Source organism: Sceloporus occidentalis, unplaced genomic scaffold, assembly GCF_023333645.1.
Source record: "Sceloporus occidentalis isolate IW3139 unplaced genomic scaffold, rSceOcc1.0.p SCAF_131, whole genome shotgun sequence".
NCBI classification, from domain to species: domain Eukaryota; kingdom Metazoa; phylum Chordata; class Lepidosauria; order Squamata; family Phrynosomatidae; genus Sceloporus; species Sceloporus occidentalis.
Genome location: NW_028317111.1, coordinates 783,538 through 805,813, shown reverse-complemented (window position 1 = coordinate 805,813; position 22,276 = coordinate 783,538). Strand labels below are relative to the sequence as shown.

The 22,276-nt window shown below is 47.3% G+C and overlaps 2 protein-coding genes across 2 annotated transcripts; one reads left to right on the top strand and one right to left on the bottom strand.

The window, feature by feature from the left end:
* Positions 1 to 7,213: 7,213 nt before the first annotated feature.
* On the top strand, positions 7,214 to 11,093 carry ENPP4 (ectonucleotide pyrophosphatase/phosphodiesterase 4). Its single transcript, XM_089499251.1, has 3 exons — positions 7,214 to 8,042; positions 8,370 to 8,540; positions 10,732 to 11,093. The coding sequence occupies exons 1-3, from the start codon at positions 7,214 to 7,216 to the stop codon at positions 11,091 to 11,093; spliced, it is 1,362 nt and encodes a 453-aa protein (XP_089355377.1).
* Positions 11,094 to 15,836: 4,743 nt separating this feature from the next.
* ENPP5 (ectonucleotide pyrophosphatase/phosphodiesterase family member 5) lies at positions 15,837 to 18,645 on the bottom strand. The gene is made up of 4 exons (XM_089499212.1): positions 17,886 to 18,645; positions 16,923 to 17,099; positions 15,927 to 16,151; positions 15,837 to 15,844 (listed from the first exon to the last, which is right to left on the bottom strand). Exons 1-4 carry the CDS (start codon positions 18,643 to 18,645, stop codon positions 15,837 to 15,839), a joined length of 1,170 nt encoding a protein of 389 aa, XP_089355338.1.
* Positions 18,646 to 22,276: the final 3,631 nt, after the last annotated feature.

Below are 22,276 nucleotides of genomic sequence, written 5' to 3'. Positions count from 1 at the left end.
CCCCCATCACGTGATAATCCCTGTGACCGATCACTAGTGAGATAAGATATCTTCATTTTCATAATCTAGCGACCAGGATGTCTGTTTTGTTAATAATTAGCGCAATGAATCCGCTTGCCTGAAAGTTACCCTCTTCTCCTGTAGGATCAGATGAACGCACTTTGTACATTGACGAGGTTTAATGAATAAAGAATAAACCAACCCAAGCAGGGTTTATTAGGGGCGCTATTCATTTTTATTGTGGGTTCAAAGAGTCGCTGAGTTAATAAAGTTAAAAGTTATGAGTTCTTTAGCAGCAGAGTCAGGTCCATCAAGAGTAGGGCGCGGGGACCCAGGGGCCCCATCGATGACATCACATAACCATAGCTGGGAACTCTCTGGGAGAAGCGCCGGTTCTCCGGGTCGATACCTGAATGCTCCGGGTCGCAGGAGCGGGGTCCTGACACGCCCCACTCCCCGCCCATTTCCACTTTAAATGGGGGTGTGTCCTGCGACATCAGCAGAAACGCCCACTGAGGTCAGCTGGTAGTCCCGGCCGCGTCCCGCAAGGGTTGTTGGTTGACGTTAAGATGTATTATGAAGGGCCAACAACAAGAGAGCCTGACTGGTCACCTGATTCATGGATGGATTTCGCAGCTTAGTCCTTCTTGCAAAGCCGGACCCATACCAAGCTACAGCGCATCTGAAACTGCAGCTCGGGCAACTAGTTTCGTCCTACAGCTCTTTAATATGTAGCTCTCTCTTTTTTTAAGGGGCCAAAAGTAATTGGACAATTGACTCAAAAGCTGTTTCGTGGACAGGTGTGGGATATTACAGGTAAAAAGTCTGGAGTTGATTTGAGGTGTGACATTCGCATTTGGAGGCTGTGGCTGTGAACCCACAAAATGCGGTCAAAGAAGCTCTCAATGCAAGTGAAACAGGAAAAAAAAGAAAAAATCCATCAGAGAGACGGCAGGAACATTAGGGGCGGCCAAATCAACAGTTACCTTCTGAGAAAAAAGAACGAAGCGATGATCTCTGCAACACAAAAAGGTCTGGACGTCGACGGAAGACAACAGTGGTGGATGATCGTAGGATCCTGTAAAGAAAAATCCCTTCACAACATCCAGCCAAGTGAAAAACTCTCTCCGGGAGGTAGGAATATCATTATCCAATCTACCATAAAGAGAAGACTTCACACGAGCAAATAGAGAGAGCTCACCACAAGGTGCAAACCTTTCTCAAGCCGCAAGACTAGAAAGGCCAGATTAGACTTTGCCAGAAAACATCTAAAATAGCCAGCCCAGTTCTGGAACAGCATTCTTTGGACAGAAGAAACTAAGATCGACCTGGACCAGAATGATGAAAAAAAAAGTATGGCGATGGCTTGGAACGGCTCATGATCTGAAGCAAACCACATCATCTGTAAAACATGGTGGAGGCCGTGTGATGGCGTGCGCATGCATGGCTTCCAATGGTGGCGTATACCTGTGTATGTATATATATATAATTACACACACACACACTACCTTTCACTACTCTGCAAGAGGTGAAAGGAGGTTGCATTGGGACGGCAGTTTGAAGATCAGCAAAAGTTAATCGCCTCCATGTATTAATAGATGTCCTGAACTTACATGGCATCATCTTTCCTCACGGACATGTTCCTCCATTGTTTAATGGAAACTGTAGCTAAGGATGATTTACTGGTAGAAGTAAAAAAACACATCGGTGTATAACATGCTGTACGGGGTTCCTTCCGTCTTATATATATATATTACATACATTATACAGGAACGGGGGATGTATGGATTCACCTCCCAGGTGCTGTTCAGAGCCTTGGGACCTCCGGTGTCTTCTCCTGGGATGTAAAATGATGTATAGTGACTGATAATAAGACCTCTTTCTCTGGAGTCTTGTGTATCTGTTTAATTGTTTAGTGGTTTTGGTTATTTTGTTACAGTGGAATGAAGTCCAAGAAGTCTTCTGCCTAGTAGAAGGGAACCCTGGGGAGGGATAACAACAGATCTGCTTGGAATGGCCATCGATGTGCAGTGTCTTTAATTACATTTATTGGAAGGGCTGATTTAGTGTCTTGGGTCTGGAGTTGCCCTGTAGATAAGAGGCGTCTCTCGCAGCCAGACAGACCTGCAGTGCTGGTGTCTTATAGAGATGGTTAACATCACCTGTGGAGTTGGGGCCAGGAGGCTTCTCCCTGTTCCTTATTGAGAGGGTAGAGGTGGTAGATCAGTGCAATGACCTTCCAGCAGAAGTGGTAGAGGTTAGTACAACAAGGGAATGTAAACATGCATGGGATATGAATAGACTATGATTAGGAACCAAGTCTTCACATCAGGAAGAAGTGGCAGAGCAGAGGGGCCGAATGGTTCTTATCTGCCGTCAAATTTTACATTTCGTGGGACCAATGCCTGCGGTATTAAATGCATAGTTCGGGGTTATTATATTTGGTCTTATAAGTTGCTTATCTTCATTGCAGGGCAGGGCACTTGTCCAGTATTGTTTGTTAAATTGTGTTTTTTTTTTAACCTGACAAAGCAGATTGTATATCTGAACCCTGGTTGTAAAAGGCAATAAACCAGTTAAATATAATTATATAAAAGGAAAGCGGAAGGGGCAATGGACCATCAATATTAATTAACCTTGTGAGAGCTGGGGGCCAGGCGCATACCTGGGATCTTCCCATGATGGGGTACTTGCAGCTCCCCCATTTGAATTTGCCCCTTTTTGCCAACCTCTTGCTATTTTCCATGCAGGGGATGTGTTTTGCCCCCTGAGTGCATGTGAGAAGAACGCTCCTATTTATATGAATGGGAGCGCTTTCCTGGCACTTCAAGCAGCCAATCAGTGGCAAGAGTCATCGGATCACAGCGTAGAAAGGCAGCTGCAGCTTCTCCCTAATGCTGCCCCTGCTGTTCTATACACAGAGGTTAGCAAGCATTATTGTTTTATTCACTAACGTATCAAAGTGAAAAACATGTCGATTTTTTTATCTGGATATACTAAAAAAATACCAAACAAAACTTTACGAAAAAAGCTCATTTGACTATAGGGCATATTAATGGGACGGGAGGGTTTTGCATTGGCAGAGAGATATCGCAGACAGACTGCACTCTATTTTACTTTATTTTTATTATTTTTCCAGAAAACGGGACAAAAAAATAATGACAAAGTCCGATCTTAAAAATATGTCCCGGTGTTCAGTACTGCATGTAAAATAAGAAGATTCCGTAGTTTTCTCATGGATAGATTGTATCCATTAAGGTCACACATTGACACTCAGATTGCAGAGGGGTGCAGAGAAGAGTTAAAGGAATAAGCCCCCTTCTATTCGCGTGATCTGTCCACGTGCCACGATCCGTGTATCATCCGAGCCGACACGGGATGTCACAATAACATATGTTTACCCTAGCGGAGAAACAGGCCCAACTGCGTGTTTATGAGGCTTCTGCTAACGAAGGAGCTTATTATTGTCTTTAATTACCTCATATAAAGAATGTTTCCACCATTAAAGGAACAGTCATATTATTTTTTTGCCATGACTGCTCCATTTGGCTAAACTAGATAGTTTAAACCAGAATGGCGAGGATGGGAATTGGTTGGTGTGACCCGGAGGCCCGGCACGTGCCCCGGAGACTCCAGGTAAAACCCGGAATGATGTGCTAAACGCCCTGTCCGGAACAAACGGAGCGTACGGAGAAAGCGGATTTACTATACGGACATTGTTCATTCTCTCTGACTCCCGCCACTTTCCACCTCCAACGTGCTGTTTAACCAACAGGCTGCAGAGGGCGCTATATCCCTAGGAGTTGATATTATTCGGGGAGACCACATCAGCCGTTCCTTTCTAGGAAACGCGCATCTCACAGGAGATTTAGGGCAAAACAAGATCCATTAACCCTTAGAGTCCCAGAAGAATTCTAATAAGTATGGTGAGCTCAGTGAATAATTCCCATTGTATTAACACAGTGTACAGAGAGGTAACTGCTACAGGGCTGGCGCCTCTACACACCCCCCCCCGTTAGGTACACTGCGTGCGGGGCTTTAACAGGTGGGCGAGGTTATCGCTCTCTGCCAATCATCGCCGCATCATCCCTGCAATCGTCTCCGCCCCTACAATCAGTGCCCGCCCCCAGACGTCACAGGGTCCAGGGCTTGGAAGGAGGAAGTGCAGGTAGTAGTCCAGCTGGTGCCCTGTCTGCTCTGGGTGAGTTTCTGGCGTATAGGGGGCAATATCTAACCGGCCAGACCCCTCGGGGGGCACCGCCGGGGCATCATCTCCTTAGCTCAGTCCCCAATGGCTTATAGACACTGACATGGGGTGTTTTCTATGAGTTTCCTTTTGCTTTCATGACATTCTGACATTTAACTGCTGTGCGGCCCCACTCACATCACGCTCAGCCAGATCTGCCATGTTACGGATAGGCTCTAATACTTCTGGAGGGCTTAGATGATTAGAGTTGAAATTTGGCTGCCTGGGCATGATGGGCGTTGCGTGGCTTCCTAGAACTAGAGTGGAAGACGTTGTACCTGGGGGGGTAACCTGAGCATGATGGGAGTTGTTTTGTGCCCTGGGGCATGCTGCTCATTTAAATGATGCGTAGGTTAGCTGTGCATCGTGGGAGTTATACGTCAGTTAATAAAGTGTCACAACTATTTGTCACCTTTTCGGTGTTGTGGTTGGCGGGCCGGATGGGAGTTGTAGGATTACTTCCTCTCCCAATACCTGCGTTTACCTGAAGGTGGTTTCCGTGGTGATACATTGTCGAGGAAAAGCCCCGGTGTTGACAGTAAATAAAAGCCCAGGGTGGAGTTTGGCAGCCGCATCAGTCGAATGACCTCACCAGGATCCCTCAAAAGGGTTTTCCTTTTACTCTTTGTCACCTTGACTTTTAGAGTCATTTTCCCCCATAGTCTCTAGATTGTAAGCTCTTGCGATCCGGGCCCTCTTTCCCTATGTATCGGTTCCCCTTAGTCTGTCGGTTCTAGTTCTGTCTGACCCTTTGAATGTAGGGACTGTAAGGAGCGCTGCAGGAAATGTTGGCGCTATATAAATTAAAGGTCTGGGAACCTCCTTGGTAGTTTTTCGGCGCGTGAACATTTAGTAGCCAGATGGGATCATCTGGGAGCCCCGGCTGACGTGGTATTCGTGACCTGGGGCGGGTTTGGCATCCGCCGGCGTTCGCATTTTCAGTAAGTCTCTTATTGTTTTCTGGTTTAAAGGTGCAGTTCCACTGGCTGGGTAATTAAACGCAGCCTTAGAAACAGCCTTAGTACTGATATACAGGAGCGAAGGAGGAGAAATGTTAGAACGAGAGGCCAGAATCCAACACTAACGGCTCAGAGGCTTAGATGGAATGTAAGGAAGTTTTACTTTACTTAGAGGGTGGATCAGCCTCCCAGCAGATGTGGTAGAGACTAATACAGTGAGGGGAATTTAAACATGCATGAGATAGGGATGTGGGGCCTGTAGCCCGGGGTGTGTAGGCAGATGTAACACTCTAAGGTGTTTGTGCCGCAGCGTCTCTTCTGAAATAGACGCTTGAAGAATAGCAGAAGCCGGTAACCGTTTCCTTCCTGTGTGGGAGACGCGAGGTAGATAAAGAGATGTTAAAGGGATAGTACAGAGATAAGTGCGTTGTCCTTTACGCTTCATGAAGAGGACGGACTGCGGACCCCCACCCAGGGGCTGCTCATATCAACTCAAATCTCTATAATAAGACAGACTTGGGTAACTGGGTAACGCAGCAAGTCAAATCGGTGGCACCCGGAGAGTACGGCTCTCCCCCGTCTCGCTCCGTCTGTGAGAGCGCGGCCGGTGGGATGGGAGGTCGGATAGGGGCCTGCCGTTCTTCTTGCTGCCCGCCGTACACCTGGCGCAGCGTCAGTGCCAAAAGATAGAGCCGAGGCAGGTGACGGGCTGGGAAAGCGTAGGTCGCCGGCATGCGAGTCACGTGGAAGCTTCTGGAATAGCGGGCATCGTTACTGCCCCAATGTCAGCCCGGTTGGCCGCTTTAGCCCCTTAGGTGCGACAGGTAGTGTGGGCTACAGGGCAACCTGGCACTCAGAGAGTTAACTGGCCGCCTGTAGGTGAGAAATCCATATCTGGGTAACGGCGGAATTCAGCCATTGTTTGGACGTTTGCAGTGCGGCTAAATATTAATGGCACGCCCGAGCGCCACAATACAAGGGGAATCGTCCGTTCATGATACCCGCAGCTTCCGTTCCTTCGTGTGATTGGCTGCTGGATGATCTATTACATCAGACGTGCGGAGCCAACATATGTAGTTGTGGGTAACGCCGGGGGCTGGGGGGGGCGGCCGAGAACTTGCATGAATCATATAAATCAATCATAAGGTTACTTCGGAGAGATCCCCTGTAATCACATACAAGCATACGTCGCGGTTACCGGTTCTCCCGGCCTCCCCCTAGGTGTACATGTCAGTGTAGGGTCATAGAAGGCATGTAACAGTTTAATGTAACAGGGAGCTATTCCTCGGGTTTAAACGCCTGTTCTGTGAGGACGTAATATTACATCCTCTGTCCTTAAGGGGTTAAAAAAAAAGTACATTTTGGAGTTCTGCTTTGCTGAGTGTATTTTAAATGTGTAACAAATCTGGATAACAGTACATTTTGTAGCTGAACTGTATTCTCTAAACCATTCCTCTCCCATTAACCCCATTAGTGCCAGTGTTCCATATTTTCAGCTGGAATTGCGCATGACCAAGAGATTAATTTAAAATATTCCTTTCGCTTCTTTCCTCTCCTTTCTCTTCTCTCCTCTCCTTTCTTTTTTCTCCTCTCCTTTCTCTTTTCTCCTCTCCTTTCTCTTTTCTCCTCTCCTTTCTCTTTTCTCCTCTCCTTTCTCTTCTCTCCTCTCCTTTCTCTTCTCTCCTCTCCTTTCTCTTCTCTCCTCTCCTTTCCTTTCTCTTCTCTCCTCTCCTTTCTCTTCTCTCCTCTCCTCTCCTCTCTTTTTTGTTCTCTCTCCTCTCCTCTCTTTTTTGTTCTCTCTCTCCTCTCCTCTCTCTTTTTTGTTCTCTCTCTCCTCTCCTCTCTCTTTTTTGTTCTCTCTCTCCTCTCTTTTGTTCTCTCTCTCCTTTCCTCTCTCTTGTTCTCTCTCCTCTCCTTTGTTCTCTCTCTCTCTCCTCTGTCCTCTTTCTTCTCTCTCATATTAAAACTGTCTGCTCGCATTTCCAGGTACGTTCGGGCGGATGTGGACATGTCTCAATTAATACTCACTTTAGCTGTCCTGCACGGGCTCGTATTCTGTGCGGCGGATCAGTCAAAGAGCAACGCGACTTCCAAGCTACTTCTGGTGTCTTTTGATGGCTTCAGGGCGGATTACTTGACCAAATACCCCCTGCCTAACCTCAGGGGGTTTATGGAAGACGGAGTTCTAGTTGAAGAGGTGAAAAACGTGTTTATCACCAAAACTCTCCCCAATCATTACTCGATTGTGACCGGCCTGTACGCCGAGAGCCACGGGATCGTGTCCAACGTCATGTATGATTCGGAAACCCGGCGGGTTTTTAACGTGTCCAGCTACAGAGAGTCCTTCTGGTGGGAGGAAGCAACTCCCATTTGGGTGACAAACCAACTCCATGGCTACCGAAGCGGCGGCGCCATGTGGCCCGGGTCGGACGTGCGCGTTCATAATTACACCCCCACGTACTATCTGGACTACGACCGCGACGTGAGCTTCGCTCAGAGGGTGGATAACGTCACCGGCTGGTTTACCAGACCCGACGATCCCATCAACTTCGCAGCCCTTTACTACGAGGAGCCCGACCGCGGCGGCCACCGCTACGGACCCGACGACTACGCAAACATGTCGGAGGTGATGAGCGCGGTGGACGAAAACGTCGGCTACTTAGTGAAAAAGCTGAAGGAGCTGAAGCTCTGGGACACGATCAATGTGATCATTACCAGCGACCACGGGATGGCTCAGTGCTCCGAGAAGAGGCTCATCAGACTGGACGCGTGCATCGGCCCTGGAAACTACACCCTGGTCGAAGCAAGCGCCATCGGAGCGATATTTCCTATCGGAGGTTTGTAACATTTTAGAAGGTAGTTCTTCTTTACTGAGAAGGTGGTAGATAAGAAGAACAGCCTCCTAGCAGAAGTGGTAGAGATTAATACAGAGAGGGAATGTAAACCTGTATGGGATAGGTATATGGCTCCTGAATCTCAGACGGGACCAGGGACTGATTATCCCAGAAGCCATCTTTAATCGAAATTTATATTTTTGTCGGGAGCACTTAATCGTCATGTGACAAAGAACCAGGAGGGACTGATCGTTTGTTACCATAGAAACTAAAAATGACATCTGCTACACATCCTAGAGAATGTAACGTCTCGAATCCTTTTGTCCACAGATGCGGACTACGTTTATAAACTGTTAAAAAACTGCCATAAAAATCTGAAGGTTTACATGAAAGAGGATATTCCTGAGCGTTATCACTACAAGCACAACAGCCGCATCCCACCCATCCTCCTGGTGGCAGACGAGGGCTGGTTTATCGTGCAGAACGGATCGCTGCCCACACGTAAGGTTTTATTTATTTTTTTTTACCGTCTTTCCTGATTTTTTTCTTATTTTTTAAATAAAATATATGATTTTTTTTTTATTTTATTTTTTGTATATCTCATCGTAAGAAATAAACGTTCTACGGCAAACATAATGTATACTACGACTCAAAAAAATCACAATATAAACGATAATAATAATTAATAATGTGCAGATCTTCTCGCGGGAAAAGAAGTGACGAGGCGCTGAATCCCTGCTTCTCTCGGTGATCTGCAGAAATAATTCTGTTTAATTGAATGCTCTATCTAGACGCCCTGACTTTTTTGAGGGGTGTGGCAGGAGGCGGGGAAGGGGCAGAGCCATAAATGTGGTACCCACCCACTTTCTCGGAGGAGCCGCCTTGTGACTCTCGGCTGCGGAGCGTCGCAAGGTGGCCACACGCACCAAAATATCTCCCAGACCCCTGATCGCTATAATGGGGCAGCTACCCAGAAAAAAACAGGGGCTGTCACGTCAATAGCGGGACTGTTGGGAGGTACGTCATTTCCCAGCTTTCTTCCCACGAATTGTGGCTCTCTTTGTACCGTTCCAAACTTTTCCACTCGTTTTTACTTATACCGTAGCTATTCTATACCCCTTTCTGTCAGAACCCCCCCCTGCTTATTCTCATTTTAAACCCCCACTAAAAACCCACCTGTTCACAGAAGCTTACAATCTATCCTCCTGATACCCAAAACCTGCATCCTAAAAAAAAACAAAAAAACACCATCTGTCCTCCCCATCTCCAGATCAACCGCACTACAGTCATATCCTTCCACACCATTTACCTTTAACATCCTATTAGATTGTAAGCTCACAAGATCAGGGCCCTCTTCTCCTTCTTAATGAGTTATTGTTAAATATTTTCACAATCCCCTGCTGTATGGAAGCTGCTGGCACCACATCCATGACCAGGGCCTGCCCAATAATGCATAATGCCGCCTGGGGCGAAGTTTAAAATGCCCCCCCCCCCCCCATTATCTACCCTTCCTCTCCCTCCCTCCCTATGTGCCGGAAAGACGTCATATTCCGGTGCTCAGCATTACAAGCTGGCACCGAAACCGAGCTAGAGGGCTCGCAGAGGAGAGAGAGGGGCGCCGAGCTGGTACTGACAACTTGTTAAGCGAAAACCACTCGGCGCCCTCTCTCTCCTCCCCTTTTAAAAAAAAAAAAAAGAAAAAAAAAAAAAGAAAGGGCTTGCCGCCCCGTCAAAAGTGCCGCCTGGAGCAATTGCCCCACTCTGCTCCATGGTAGGGCCGGCCCTGTCCATGACCTGTGATAAGAATCACTGCTGGTGCACGTACATTCTGATGGCCGCCTGATGTCCCAGGTTGGGCGATACGTCCGCTTTCCGGCAAAACTGGAAAAACCGGTTTAGTATAGTTATAGCAAATGTCGTGCGGTACCGGGAGGTAATTATTAAAACAACATCTAGCTCAGATCATTGGCTTCATTTGGATAGCGCCATCATATTCCGCAGTGATATACAAGGGGGGGGGGAGGTTCCAGGATATGACATCATGCTACCTTTTAAGGGACGTTCAGCTGTGATGTATTAGGCACAGTCCTACATAGTGTGTAGGCAGGGCCGGCCGAAGACTTAACGCCGCCTGGGGCGAAGTTTAAAATGCCGCCCCCCGCCGAGGGGGGGGGGCGGCATTATCTACCCGCCCCCCACCGGTACTTACCCTTAAACAGTCCTGCGGCGAGTCTCCCTGTGCTGCCACGGTGCTGGCTTGTAATGCTGAGCGCCGGAAATTCACGTCACTTCCGGCGCTCTGCATTACAAGCCGGCACCGAGACCGAACAGGGAAACTCGCCGCAGAGGAGAGAGAGAGGGGCGCCGAGCGGGTACTGACAGCTTGGTAAGCGAAAACCACTCGGCGCCCCTCTCTCTCTCTCCTCCGCTTCAAAAAAACAAAAAAAAAAAAAACGCTTGGGGCGGCAAAGGGCCCTGTGTGTAGGGGTTGGTTCTATGGGATATCTCTGACCTTCCCAGCCAGCCCATGGAGGATTGAAGCACTCGGTAGCCGGATTGAAGCACTCGGTAGCCGGATCGCCCAATAGAGACTAGTCGGCCTCGGCTAGAATGCGCCACTGATTATAACAGGGCGGTTATGGTGATGGATGCTTAGAATCTGTAACGAATGTACATTGTCTTCTCATTGCAGTGGGAAATCACGGTTACGACAACAGCCTTCCCAGCATGCATCCCTTCCTGGCTGCCCGGGGCCCAGCGTTCCAGAAGAATTCCAAAATAAACACCATAAACAGCGTGGACATCTATCCCATGATGTGCCGCATCCTCGGGTTACCGGCGGAAGCCAACAACGGCTCTCTGTCCAGCACCAGGTGCCTGCTGGCCGGCGAGTGGTGCGTCGGCGTCCCGGAGGCCGTCGGGATCGTCCTGGGAGCGGTGATGGTTCTCACCACCCTGACGTGCCTCATAATCCTGCTGAGGAAGAAGACGCCGTCCCCGCGCCAGTTCTCAAGGCTGCGGTTTGACGATGACGACGACCCGTTAATAGGGTAGATCGCTTGTCCTGAAACATGCGCAAAGCACCACAAAGCACTCCTTTGATCGAGGTGTGAATCCTGACGCAGTGACAGCCAATGAGAGATCCAACTTTATTTTACTTGTCGATTTCAATGTTTCTTTCTAATGTTTTCCTTAAAGCCCCCTTTTTATTATCTTCAAAGGGTGGCCTTCAGCTTTACCTATTTATTAGAGAAGCAGCTTGGGGTGATGTGCAGACGTCGATCGCGCATGTTCTCCGCTGCTTCTCCCCGATGAAAAGCTCCGCTCCATCTTTCTATTAACTGTAGAAAAAGCATAGGGCCGGACTGAGGATGACGAGGCTGGCGCTTTAAGGCCCGGCGGCCACCGGCTGAATACGAGAGGCCGCACGTTGTGTTCACCTGGCTTGCATCCGACCATATCCAGCTGGTGGTTGCACGTACATGTTGCATGTTGGCTAGTGGCCCACCGGGCCAGTCCTGGTCTGGACTCGGTCCGTATGAAGTAATATTAGAACATAATGATTTTTTTGTCTGTTTATGCAGTCGTAATCTTTTAAATGGTATGGGGGTCATTAACTGCTTATCTCCTGCTCGGCGGTGCGGACCCCTGGGATACTTTCCTCCGGCCGTCTCCATCACTGGCTCACGGAGTGCGGAGATTTCGGCAGGTTTTTATTCTTTTTTTTTTTTTTTATTTAGAGGCTACTTGCAGTGAAAAACGTAACCCCCGCGATTCTAACATTGACCCCTATAACAAAAACGAGCCGTGCATTAAAAGTCGGGTTGTTGGGTCCTTCTTCTCCCCATAAAGAGCCGCTAAACTATTAAAAACACCTTTTTACACCAGAGATACGGCTTATATCAGAGCTGCTGTAATGTTAATAATTGTACATAGCGACTTCCTTTCTATTTATTAGATGGGGATGGATATTATGGCGGCTGCGGGTAAATGGTTCTCTCGTCTTCCTAATTACCCCATTGAGCCCGAGTGCACCGGGCAGCCTGATCAATATATAGGATGATTTGCCACGGGTAACAGGGCAGTGGGGCTGCTGTCCCTGCCCAACCCCCGTCCTAGGCAGAATACACAGCTGGGTTGCGTATAGAAGGGGATCTGGCGCACGGTAACATTTTTTTATATCGATCAGATCACTTTTTTATATATAATCCGTGTTTCTCAGGAGGTTTTTTCGATCTTTCTTGTGATATTACTAGGCTAGCCGCTCACTGTCTTGCCGCTAGGCAGTCACGTCTCTGGCAATGACATCATCGTATAAAATTAAAAATAGAATATTCGTTTTAATGTGCATTTTATTTGGGATTATAATCGGGAGAATAGGAAATTATTAGAATATTCATATATGTACCCATAAGGAGCAAGTCGATTTGTTGGAAGACTTTGGCGAGTTGATATGCAGAGCTCTGGTTTTGGAATACGGGCTGATACTTTATTTTACGCTTAATATATAGCGTTGCGTTAATCCAAAAGAAGCCGGCTTAATGGGGAAAAATCTAAAGTATACAATATTTATTTTTCATCAAAATTAAAAAGCTAATCCTATTGATAAGAAAAAGGTTACTACAAAAGAAGAATAAATGAGAGCACGCCGGCACCGAGCTTGTCCCGGGACGCTGGCGCCCGACGCGTTTTGACGCGAGAAACGCCGACCTCGGCTGTGCTTTGGGAAGCGAAGCTAAAGAATATGCCGGATCGCCTTGGTCCCCCCACCTAATATTTTAAACTGAATACAAACTGTACCCCTCCGGCCAAAAATGAAAGTTGGCACAGGCTTCAAACCAGTCTTTTTTTTTTTTTTTTTTAGGAAGGGGCGAGAAGAGCCAGGGGCTCCAGACTGCCCCCAGCATCAGATCAGCTGATGCTGTGGCCCTCGAGAGCAAGAATAGACGGCTCTGATTACAGAACACTTGACGAACTGACCTTGAAAAAGCTTGAAGTGGTTCTAGAGATTATTAGTTCCTATTATTTAAAGATTATTTATTATTGATCTGAAAATGTATATAGCATATATATATATATATATATTTAAATAATCAGAATAATATAAAAGGGAGAATAAAATAATAATTTTGTCTTGTGATTGGGCAGCTACCATGGCAACCAGTAAAACATGCTGCTTGCCCCATATTTGACATTGTATCAGATTAGCGTCACGCACGACATGGGTTCTCCTTAACAGTTGTGTCTCTGACCTGAACGCTGTTATCGGGAAATGAAAACTTTGTTTTCTTGAAAAATGTTATTTTTGAGAGCTTTAATAGAAAATGAACATAATTATATTTTCCTATCTTTATTCCTGTGTAGTTTGTTTTTTAATAAAAATTCTCTATTAACCAACTAACGCCGACGTTAATGATTTTCCGAGCACACTTTGTACATGCGCTGCTTTTACTTACAGCGGAACGATCGCATGTCATAAAGATACGTATTAAAATATTACACCTACCATACCTTCCGGGTAAATCCATGCCCCACCGCGACATCACTGCCACTTCATGCAGAGGGGTCAGACGCCTTTCTATCAGAACCGGCATTAACGTTTTCAGCAATGGGAGCTACAGCAGCTCGTCTGTTGGTTTTCAGCTCTGTGATTCCGCTATACATTATGAAGGGCCAACCTCAGTGAGCATTTCCTGCAGGAAGAGATTGGCTGGCCCTGTGTAATGTATCGTTAAATCAGTGAGATTGCTTTACATTTAATTATACATTAGAGAGGGCTCAGCTCTTCTTGCTGGAGCAATCTGCCAGGTGTTGGCCTTTCATAACGAATATTAACATTTGAGGGAATTGAAACCACAACTCTCCTGCAAACTCTGCCGTTTGTGTATAAAAGTGTTTCCCAAATTAGATCATCCTGCCCCCCCATGTCCTATTTGGGATATCTTTGAAGCCAGTCAGTTGAATTTACCTCCATCACACCAATGATGTGCTTGTATTTTAACTCTTTCCATGCACTAATTCTACCACCAGCCTTTGTCAACTTTTTGTATGTTCATTTTCACACACACTGCACTTCGGGTATGAGTTTACAGCTAATACACATCACAGGGCAAACAACACCCGATATGTGTTCAACGACATCTCGATTTCGAGGCATTTCAGCAACACCGCTTGAGCAAAGAAAGTGATCTTTGATTGCCTGCTAAGCTCATTTAACGCCAAGACATGGAGGGGGTGAACACGCATTTTAAAGTTTGAGATACTCTTCAAAGGGGGTGTCCCACCATTTATTTATTTATTTATGTTTTTATCAGCTCAGTCTGGTGTTTGAACAGGAAGCGTCACCCAAAATATCACACAACTGACAACAATGGCGGCCTCCAGGTGTGCAGACAAAGGAAGTTTATTGGAAAAAAAATGAGATAAAAGCAGGTTTTTCTGTCAACGGCGACAGAGATTACCGTATAGTGCGCTGGATTTAATGCTCAAGGAGAAGATATCTTACCTTGTGTGTCATTATAGGTTTGGGTGTCCTTGTGGCGTGTCAGTGCTTTCCGTCACCTTCTTTGCCTTAGTGGTTGTCTGTTTATTTTTTTTAACCGAGATGTAAATCAAACAAGCTTTAAAGGTGCAGTTCCACCTACTCTGTTGAATCTAACACTTTTATAACTAAATGTGCATTAACAACTTAAACAATGTCTAGTACTTTTTTTTCCAGTGTGCAAAATTGTGCTTCATTCTAAATTTTTCAGGGAATGCTTAATCATCATGTGACACAAAAGCAGGCAGAAAACAGATATACAAAAAATTACTTGTAAAGGGAACTGAGGCCTTCTCATCTTTTAGCATAACAAAATTAATACATAAAAGTGCTGATAACATGTTTTTTTGCTTGTCTTTCAGTTGCATTTAGAAATAGCCAGCATTATATAATCAATTCCCTGTCCTGAAGTCCCCGTCCCCCCCCCACACCTTTACAAACCAACAACCTTACATTAGGACAGAAATATCTTAATGGGGAGGAATAATTGCAGGCAGTTAAGATGGCCGCTCCCATGTATAGCCAGAGGGTGGTTTCTAATGCATATTGCTTATAGAACCTTAAAATCTAGTATCCCTGACAATATACAGCTTTACATTTCTAAATAGTTTGTGTGATTGAACCTTATTTTAATGAAGGCAACTACTGCAGAATCCCTCCATGCATGCGCAAGAGAGGACGCTACAGAAATTTAAAAAGGGACCTCAGCTATCATATGCATTAAAGCGCATTTGATGGCCGGAACGTCCCTTTTCAGAAAGAAAAAAAAATGACAAAATGAATATTTCGTGCAAGTGGAACGGCAGCCTTAATCCCGTTGCAGAAATAAATATTCAAGTATTAGGAAGTTCACCAACTTTAAAGTAAACTTTACTAAGGACGCCGGGGTTGCATTAGCCTTGCAAGCTCCAAAACAAGCCTTGGAACGCTTCTAGCATAAGACTTATCGGCTGTATAGCGGTATAAGGCGCTGGGCATTAACGTCTAAATACTTGGCACTGCTCCGTAGCTGCGTTTCGGCTCGCGTGGCTTCAGAAGCTTTAACACGCAATCTTTTTGAGGATAGATTTCTTCAACCTGTAAATATCCCCCCCCCCCCCCAGAAATCTAACATACCCTGAGAGATATCCCCAGTAAAGCGAAGCAGGCACTTCCAGCAGCATCGTGCAATACTTAGAACCGCGGCTTTAATTAACTTAACAGCGGCTGAGTGATCTCGACGTGTCTCTCGTGGACCACGCGCGTCCGGATGCGGTTTAGGCGCCTGAGAAAAACCAGGAGGAACGAGATTACTACTGCAAATCCGAGACAGACTCCTAGGACGTTTGCACATGATTGTGGGTTACCTCCGTATGCCGGGCATTGTTGGGGGTGGCGGACAAGCAGGTCCATCGCGTTGGTCAGGGAGCCGTTGTTCGGCAAGGGTTTGATGTCGAGTAGGTGGCAAAGAAGAGGGTACACGTCGGTGGAGTTTAGGGCATCTTGAGTGAAGTTCTTTTTGAAGGCAGGGCCACTGGCAATAAGCAGAGGGTACATGTCAGGGTGAAGATTGTCATAGCCATGGTCTCCCCCTAAAAAAATACAAACACAAAAAAAAAATAATAAATACAAACACAATAAAAAAAAAAAATAATAATAATACAAACACAATAACAAAATAATTATTGAATGGGTTTCAAAAACACAATCTTGTTATGGTTGATGGGGTCGTTAGGGTTAATTTAGGGGCAGTTATGTTTGATGGGGTAGTTAGGGTTAATTTAGGGGCAGTTATGTTTGATGGGGTAGTTAGGGTTAATTTAAATTAATTTAATAAGGTTACCTTAAGGTGCAGTTAGAGGTAAAGGGAGGCAAACTTAGGGGAATCTAAGTCCTGGGGGCAGTAAAGATTAACCCTGTATTTATTTATAAAAGTATTGTGTCAGTGTGCTGTGAACGGGTCTGTGAATCCATGAGGGCACTATGGGATATCTGGGGGTATAAGGCATATCAGGGGTATGTGGCATATATGGGAGGCAGCGTGGCAAGCCTGGGCTCAGATGTGCATAACTGGGGGGGGGGGGGCAGGTTGGGAAATAAAAACAAGAAATGCATTTTTATCAAAGTTTTTTATTCTGCTGTTTGTTTTTAACATCCTGTTTGTTTATTGAATTATTTTAAATAAATGAAAAAATTAACATTTTTTTTTTATCCGATTAATCGGGGGGGGGGGGGGGAAATCGGCCAACTCCCTCCTTAGTGAATAGCCCCTAATTCTCAGAGTATACATGTTTGCATTAAACCTATGCCACGACATACGGAGCACCACCTCCAAAGCTTGAATTTGTTGCGGATTTACTTACAGTTAAAGATGTCGGACCGGTTTCGCAGGATGGTCCAACCGATATCAGCGAGAAGAAGGATGGGCTGAATGCGGACGTTCTCTCTGTAGTGGAAGCGGTCCGGGATCTGCTCCTTTCTGTAAACAGTCATGTTGGGGTGTGCGTTGGCCAAGGCCTGGTACACTTCATCAAGCTTTCCTGGAGGAAAATAGGGGAGGAAAAAAAAAAAACACACCGTGTGAGTTTAAAGGTGCTTTTTCCACTTACACGGCTGAATTTAAAAGGATACTTCAGTCCCGGGAAGCCCTTTAAACAGTCAACGAATTCTACCTTACGGAGAAGCTACAGCTTGCAGCACTGCCCAGCTGCTTGTGGATTCCCAGATGAATACAAACACTATAATATATATATGTTCGCACACACTGCACACACTGCACACACTGCACACACTGCACACACTGCACACACTGCACACACTGCACACAGTTTTTATACAGATGAATGAGAGCGAGAGGCAGCTTCGCTGAATCACACAGCCTCCTCGGGATATTCCGAGCCTACGCGGACGAGACGCGGCACAAAGTCCGATCCCTTTACAGGATTAGAACGGATAAAAGCGACGAGACGCGAAAGGATTACCGGCTATTGGGAAGCCTTAGCAGCGCAGGAATCAATCAATGCCGAGAAGTGCCTATAAAGATGAAACAGCTGCTTAGCTGCACTGGCCCAAAAGCGATAAAACCTAATCAGCGAAACATCAAAGATATACAAATTCTGCAATTCCTGGCTTTCGGCGCATGCAGTCCACAGGAGAATACCAGAGACTCAACTCTCCATTTAGTAGATAAGCCCCACTGCAATAGGATTCTGCTGTCATCGTTACTCAGTAACCAAGCTGTGATGGCATCAAAAAGCACAGTGGTGATATGTATTAAATCATTATATATATATATATATATATGATCAGAATAGGTTGATTTTCACCTGCTTTTGGCAAAATGGCTACCGTCGGGGAGTGGTCTATCAGCCTGTAGAGCTGCCTGTCAATGTAGTCATCCAGCAGAATGACCCTATCCAGAGAAGACTGGGCCATGCCGTGGTCGCTCGTCACGATGAGGTTCAAGGAGCCCCATAACTTGGCCTTTTTGAGTTGGTCCACCAGATAGCCCAGCATGGCATCCACGTCCGCAATCACCTTCTCCATCAGCGGGTGATCGGGCCCCAGATGGTGTCCCGAATTGTCCGGCTCTTCCCAGTAGAGCAAGCCGAGGTTGGTCAGCTCTCCGTTGAAGCACTCTATGATCCTGTTGACGCGGAACTCAAACGGGACGGACTCGTCGTTCCGCAAGTAGCAGGAGGGCAAGACGTTGTGGATCCTCACGTCGGTGCCGGGCCACATGGCGGCCGCGCTTCTGTGACCCTCTAGCTGGTTCGTCACCCAAATGGGGACCGCGTCTTCCCAAAACTCCGGCTTGTACACGTCCAAGGCGTTCATGGAGAACGACTCGTTGAGGACGGGATCGAACATCTCGTTGGCCACCACGCCGTGGCTCTCGGCGTAAAGCCCCGTCACCAAGGTGTAATGGTTGGGGTAGGTCTTCGTGATGAATATGTTGTGGACCTGCGTCACGTGGGCCCCTTTCTCTATCAAACTCTTGAAGTTTGGGGTTGGAAACTTATTGATGTAATCCCACCGAAAGCCATCGAAGGAGACGACCAAAACCTTCCGCTGATCCAGCTTCATGCACTCAGCTGCTGAGTGAATCAGCGCCAAGACGGATATCGTTCTCCAGAAGACGTCGGCCCCCATCCCGAAATCTACGGATACAGAACAAAACGCCAGATAAAAAAACATTAAAAAACCATTTTCACCATTATGCACAGAGCTTCTGTCTACAGGGAATGATACACAAGTGCGACTGTAGTCGCCGGTCGCCATAGAAACATAATTCAGAACTTCTAACATTCTATTGGTTTTCTCCAGATTTTATAGCCATTTCATAAAAAAAAATGTCACACAAGCTGTCCGAGGTCTCGTCTACCGTCTGAAAGAGAGACCTCCACGAGCTCGGCAAACCAAACAGCCCCTGCTACGGGTTCTACGTCCAGTTGCCCCCCCGTGATACCCGGAGAGAGACGCCGGCCTATATATGATTGGATGACCTCAGGAACCCCAACCAGCCGGCAGATACCTCGAGCGCTAAATAAATCTCATCATAAAGGTCATCGGTGCAGGAACCAGCAGGTCTCTTCAGGACGAGGGCGAGGATTAGAGGTGTGATTTAAGACTCTCGGCATCTCCATGTCCCTTCGGCACTTTCAGTACCGGGGGGGGGGGGGGGGGTGTAAGTGTTCAGCGACATCCGATCGCAGTCATACCCCCGTACATATTACATATTCTCAATATTTTATTTAGGGCACTATGGCATTATCCCTATCTGTTACACATTTTGTATGCCGGTGATGTCATGGTGACATCACTGGGCTGCCTATAAATGTAATTGGTTTTTTTGAGGGGGGGGGAAACTCCCCCCCCCTTCTCCTGATCTGTCTGCGCTGATCTCGCTGTGATCAGTAAACAGGACTCCGTAGCCCGGCGTTGCGGTTGCGTTCGGCCGGCAGGGGGAGCCGTTGCTCTGCTCTCCTGTCCTGGGGTGAACCTCTTGTGTTTGTCAGCAGCGACTCGTCCCGGGAGGGAAAGCCTGATCGAGTGATCGGACATTCATCACATACCGGGGTACCAGCGTGCTCACTGAGCACCGGAACAATAGTCCTATTGGGTTTCCTGCCGCAGCTTTTCAGGACGTACCTGTACACCCTACGGGGCACAAAGGGGTTAAACCCGTAACAGTTACGTCCCTACTTAACGCGTCTCCTCTTCAAGCTCAGCTTATTACACCAGCCGGCATCACACGACCCGGCATTCCGACATCAGAATGCAGAGAGTTCATTAGGGGCCACGCACATTAACGCGCCAGCAGCCATAAAACGCGGTTCCAACTCCCTCACTTCACTATTCACTAAGGAACGTCAAGACTAGCGGTTTCCTTTAGTCAGAAGGGCCGAGCTGGCCCTGGACAATGTATGAGTTAACAGGTGAGGAGCCTGAAGGAGCCTGATTTAACTATACATTATACGGGGCCGGCCGAGCTCTTCCTGCAGCAGAAGCTCCCTGGGGTTGGACCTTCGTAATGTATAGTGACGTCTAGCAGCTCGCCCTTTAGTGAATAAAGCCCCTTTGTGATCTTGCCAGCACAAATATATCATCCTTTGGCACCGGCCCAAGCAGGAAGCCGTACACCACGCCCCAGACCCCACCTGCGCAGCGCGTGATCCAACACCCCCGTCACGCGTGAACTTATTCCACACGCAAACAAACATACAAAAAGCGCAAACATCATACAAAAAGCGCAAGTGAAAAACACACATCAGATTGTGGCAATAAAATAAAATAATAAATATATCAGTGGAAAGACACCTGAAGAAGAGACCTCTGAGGTCCCAAAGGTTTCTGGCCCCCGTGGGGGCCGCTTGTAGAACGCGTGTTAGCCCCCACTCGATTATTATGGGATATTTGTAAATGTCAATCATTTATGGGGCTCCTGCAAGATAAATTGCCCTTCTGACTGCCCCTGCGGGCTGCGGAGGTATTATTTCTTCACGGTATTAGCCCCCCATGTACTCGGCCCTGTACACGCTTGCCGTGCGGTAATACCTCGGTTGTGTCGTGTAGCTGTCAGGGTCCGTGCGGTACAGACCGGGGCCGGTCGCGCTGTACGGCAGTCACGTGAAGTCGTTGTGTTGTGTACCGCGGGCTGCTCGTTTCTCTCTCACCTGTCGCGACCCCTCTCTCTCCTCTGTGTCGCAGAATCAGACACTAACCCCGCCCCCTGAGCCCGATTGGACAGAATTCCATCGCTAAAGTAAGAAGGTGTCGCTAATTGGACCAAAGGAATGCCAATCAGGCTGGCTTCTGACGGCGCAAATGACCTGGTTGCTGCTTTTGGCTGTGTGTTAGCGCTGTGCCTGAAGGTATACGCGGCTCTTATACACAACCCCGTGTCGCTACCTCCAGATATACACAACTCTGTGCCACTAAATGCAAGTATACATGAAGAACACACATGGAGCAGCCTCCCAGCGGAAGTGGTAGAGGTTAATGCAGTGAAGGAACAACAGAAAGTCTGAGGTCTCTACAGGAAGGAGAGAGCCTCGGCGGCCCCCGGGATGTGCAGCTGCAGCCCCCGTTCTTCCGCAGACGTACCTGAAACCTGCGGCTCCCGGCTGGCGAGAGGTCTTTCCAGGATAAACCGACAGCTGACTTTCCCAAGTTATCTCAGAGTCAGGATACAGTGACTCTACCCTCAGGGGAGGTGGTTTGGACGGCTGACAAGAGCTTCTGAAGGATTTAGAGCCACTAGAGGGCAGCGTTGTCTCTGCAAATCACCAGCAAAAGGCTTTATTCACTAACTGGAGAGTTCTGGCTTTATTCATTAAGAAGGGCCGACACTGGCCCCGGATAATGTATAACTATATGGGCGAGGAGACTGTTGAAATCTTTCTGAATTAGCCATACATTATACAGGGCCGGCCGAGCTCTTCCTGCAGCAGAAGGGACGCCATAATGTATAGTGAAGCCGAGGAGCGGCTGTGAGCTGTGTGCCCCGGAATCCACGGACAGTCACGTGACGCGTGGGGCACGCTCCGCTAAACGTCTCGCCGGCGCGTCCCGCAGCCCTCTCCAGGACCGGAGGCAGTGCTCTCACTCGGGATGACTGCGGAGCGCGGGGAGAAGACGGCCATCGTCCAATTACATTCATAGATTTATTTTTGGTCGTTTTGATTGATTTTGTATAAATTTATATAAATATTAAGCAAAGAATGCGTTAAATTGCAGTAAAAAAACCCCCCCACAATCTCACAACACGCAAACCGGCCATTCATCTGTCCTGTCCATGTCTGAAGTTTCCTTGCTGTATTTACCTCTACCACGTTTGCTGGGAGGCTGTTCCACTTATCTAATGAGGTCACGCCTGTCTCTGGACAGGACTGATGAGAGCGGTCGGGGGGGGGGGGAGATAACGGAGATCATGGAACCGTTCAGATTCCCAAGCTTTTCACGCCTTGTTCCAGAGAATCACAAAGACCCCGCCGGCCCCCGTTGATTTTTGTCAGTTGGAGGGATTTCTTCTCTCGGGTTTGCGAGGCCCAAGCTGTCTTTCTGCTGCGCTGGAACGATCCAGATGTTCAGATCCAGTGTGTTGAACTAAAGCTATAGAATGACTCGGTCTTTATCACCCAGTCGGACTCTCTGAGACTCTCTCTAAAGAAAGTCTATGGAGAGACGGACTTCATTAGCATCGCCCTAAAGCATT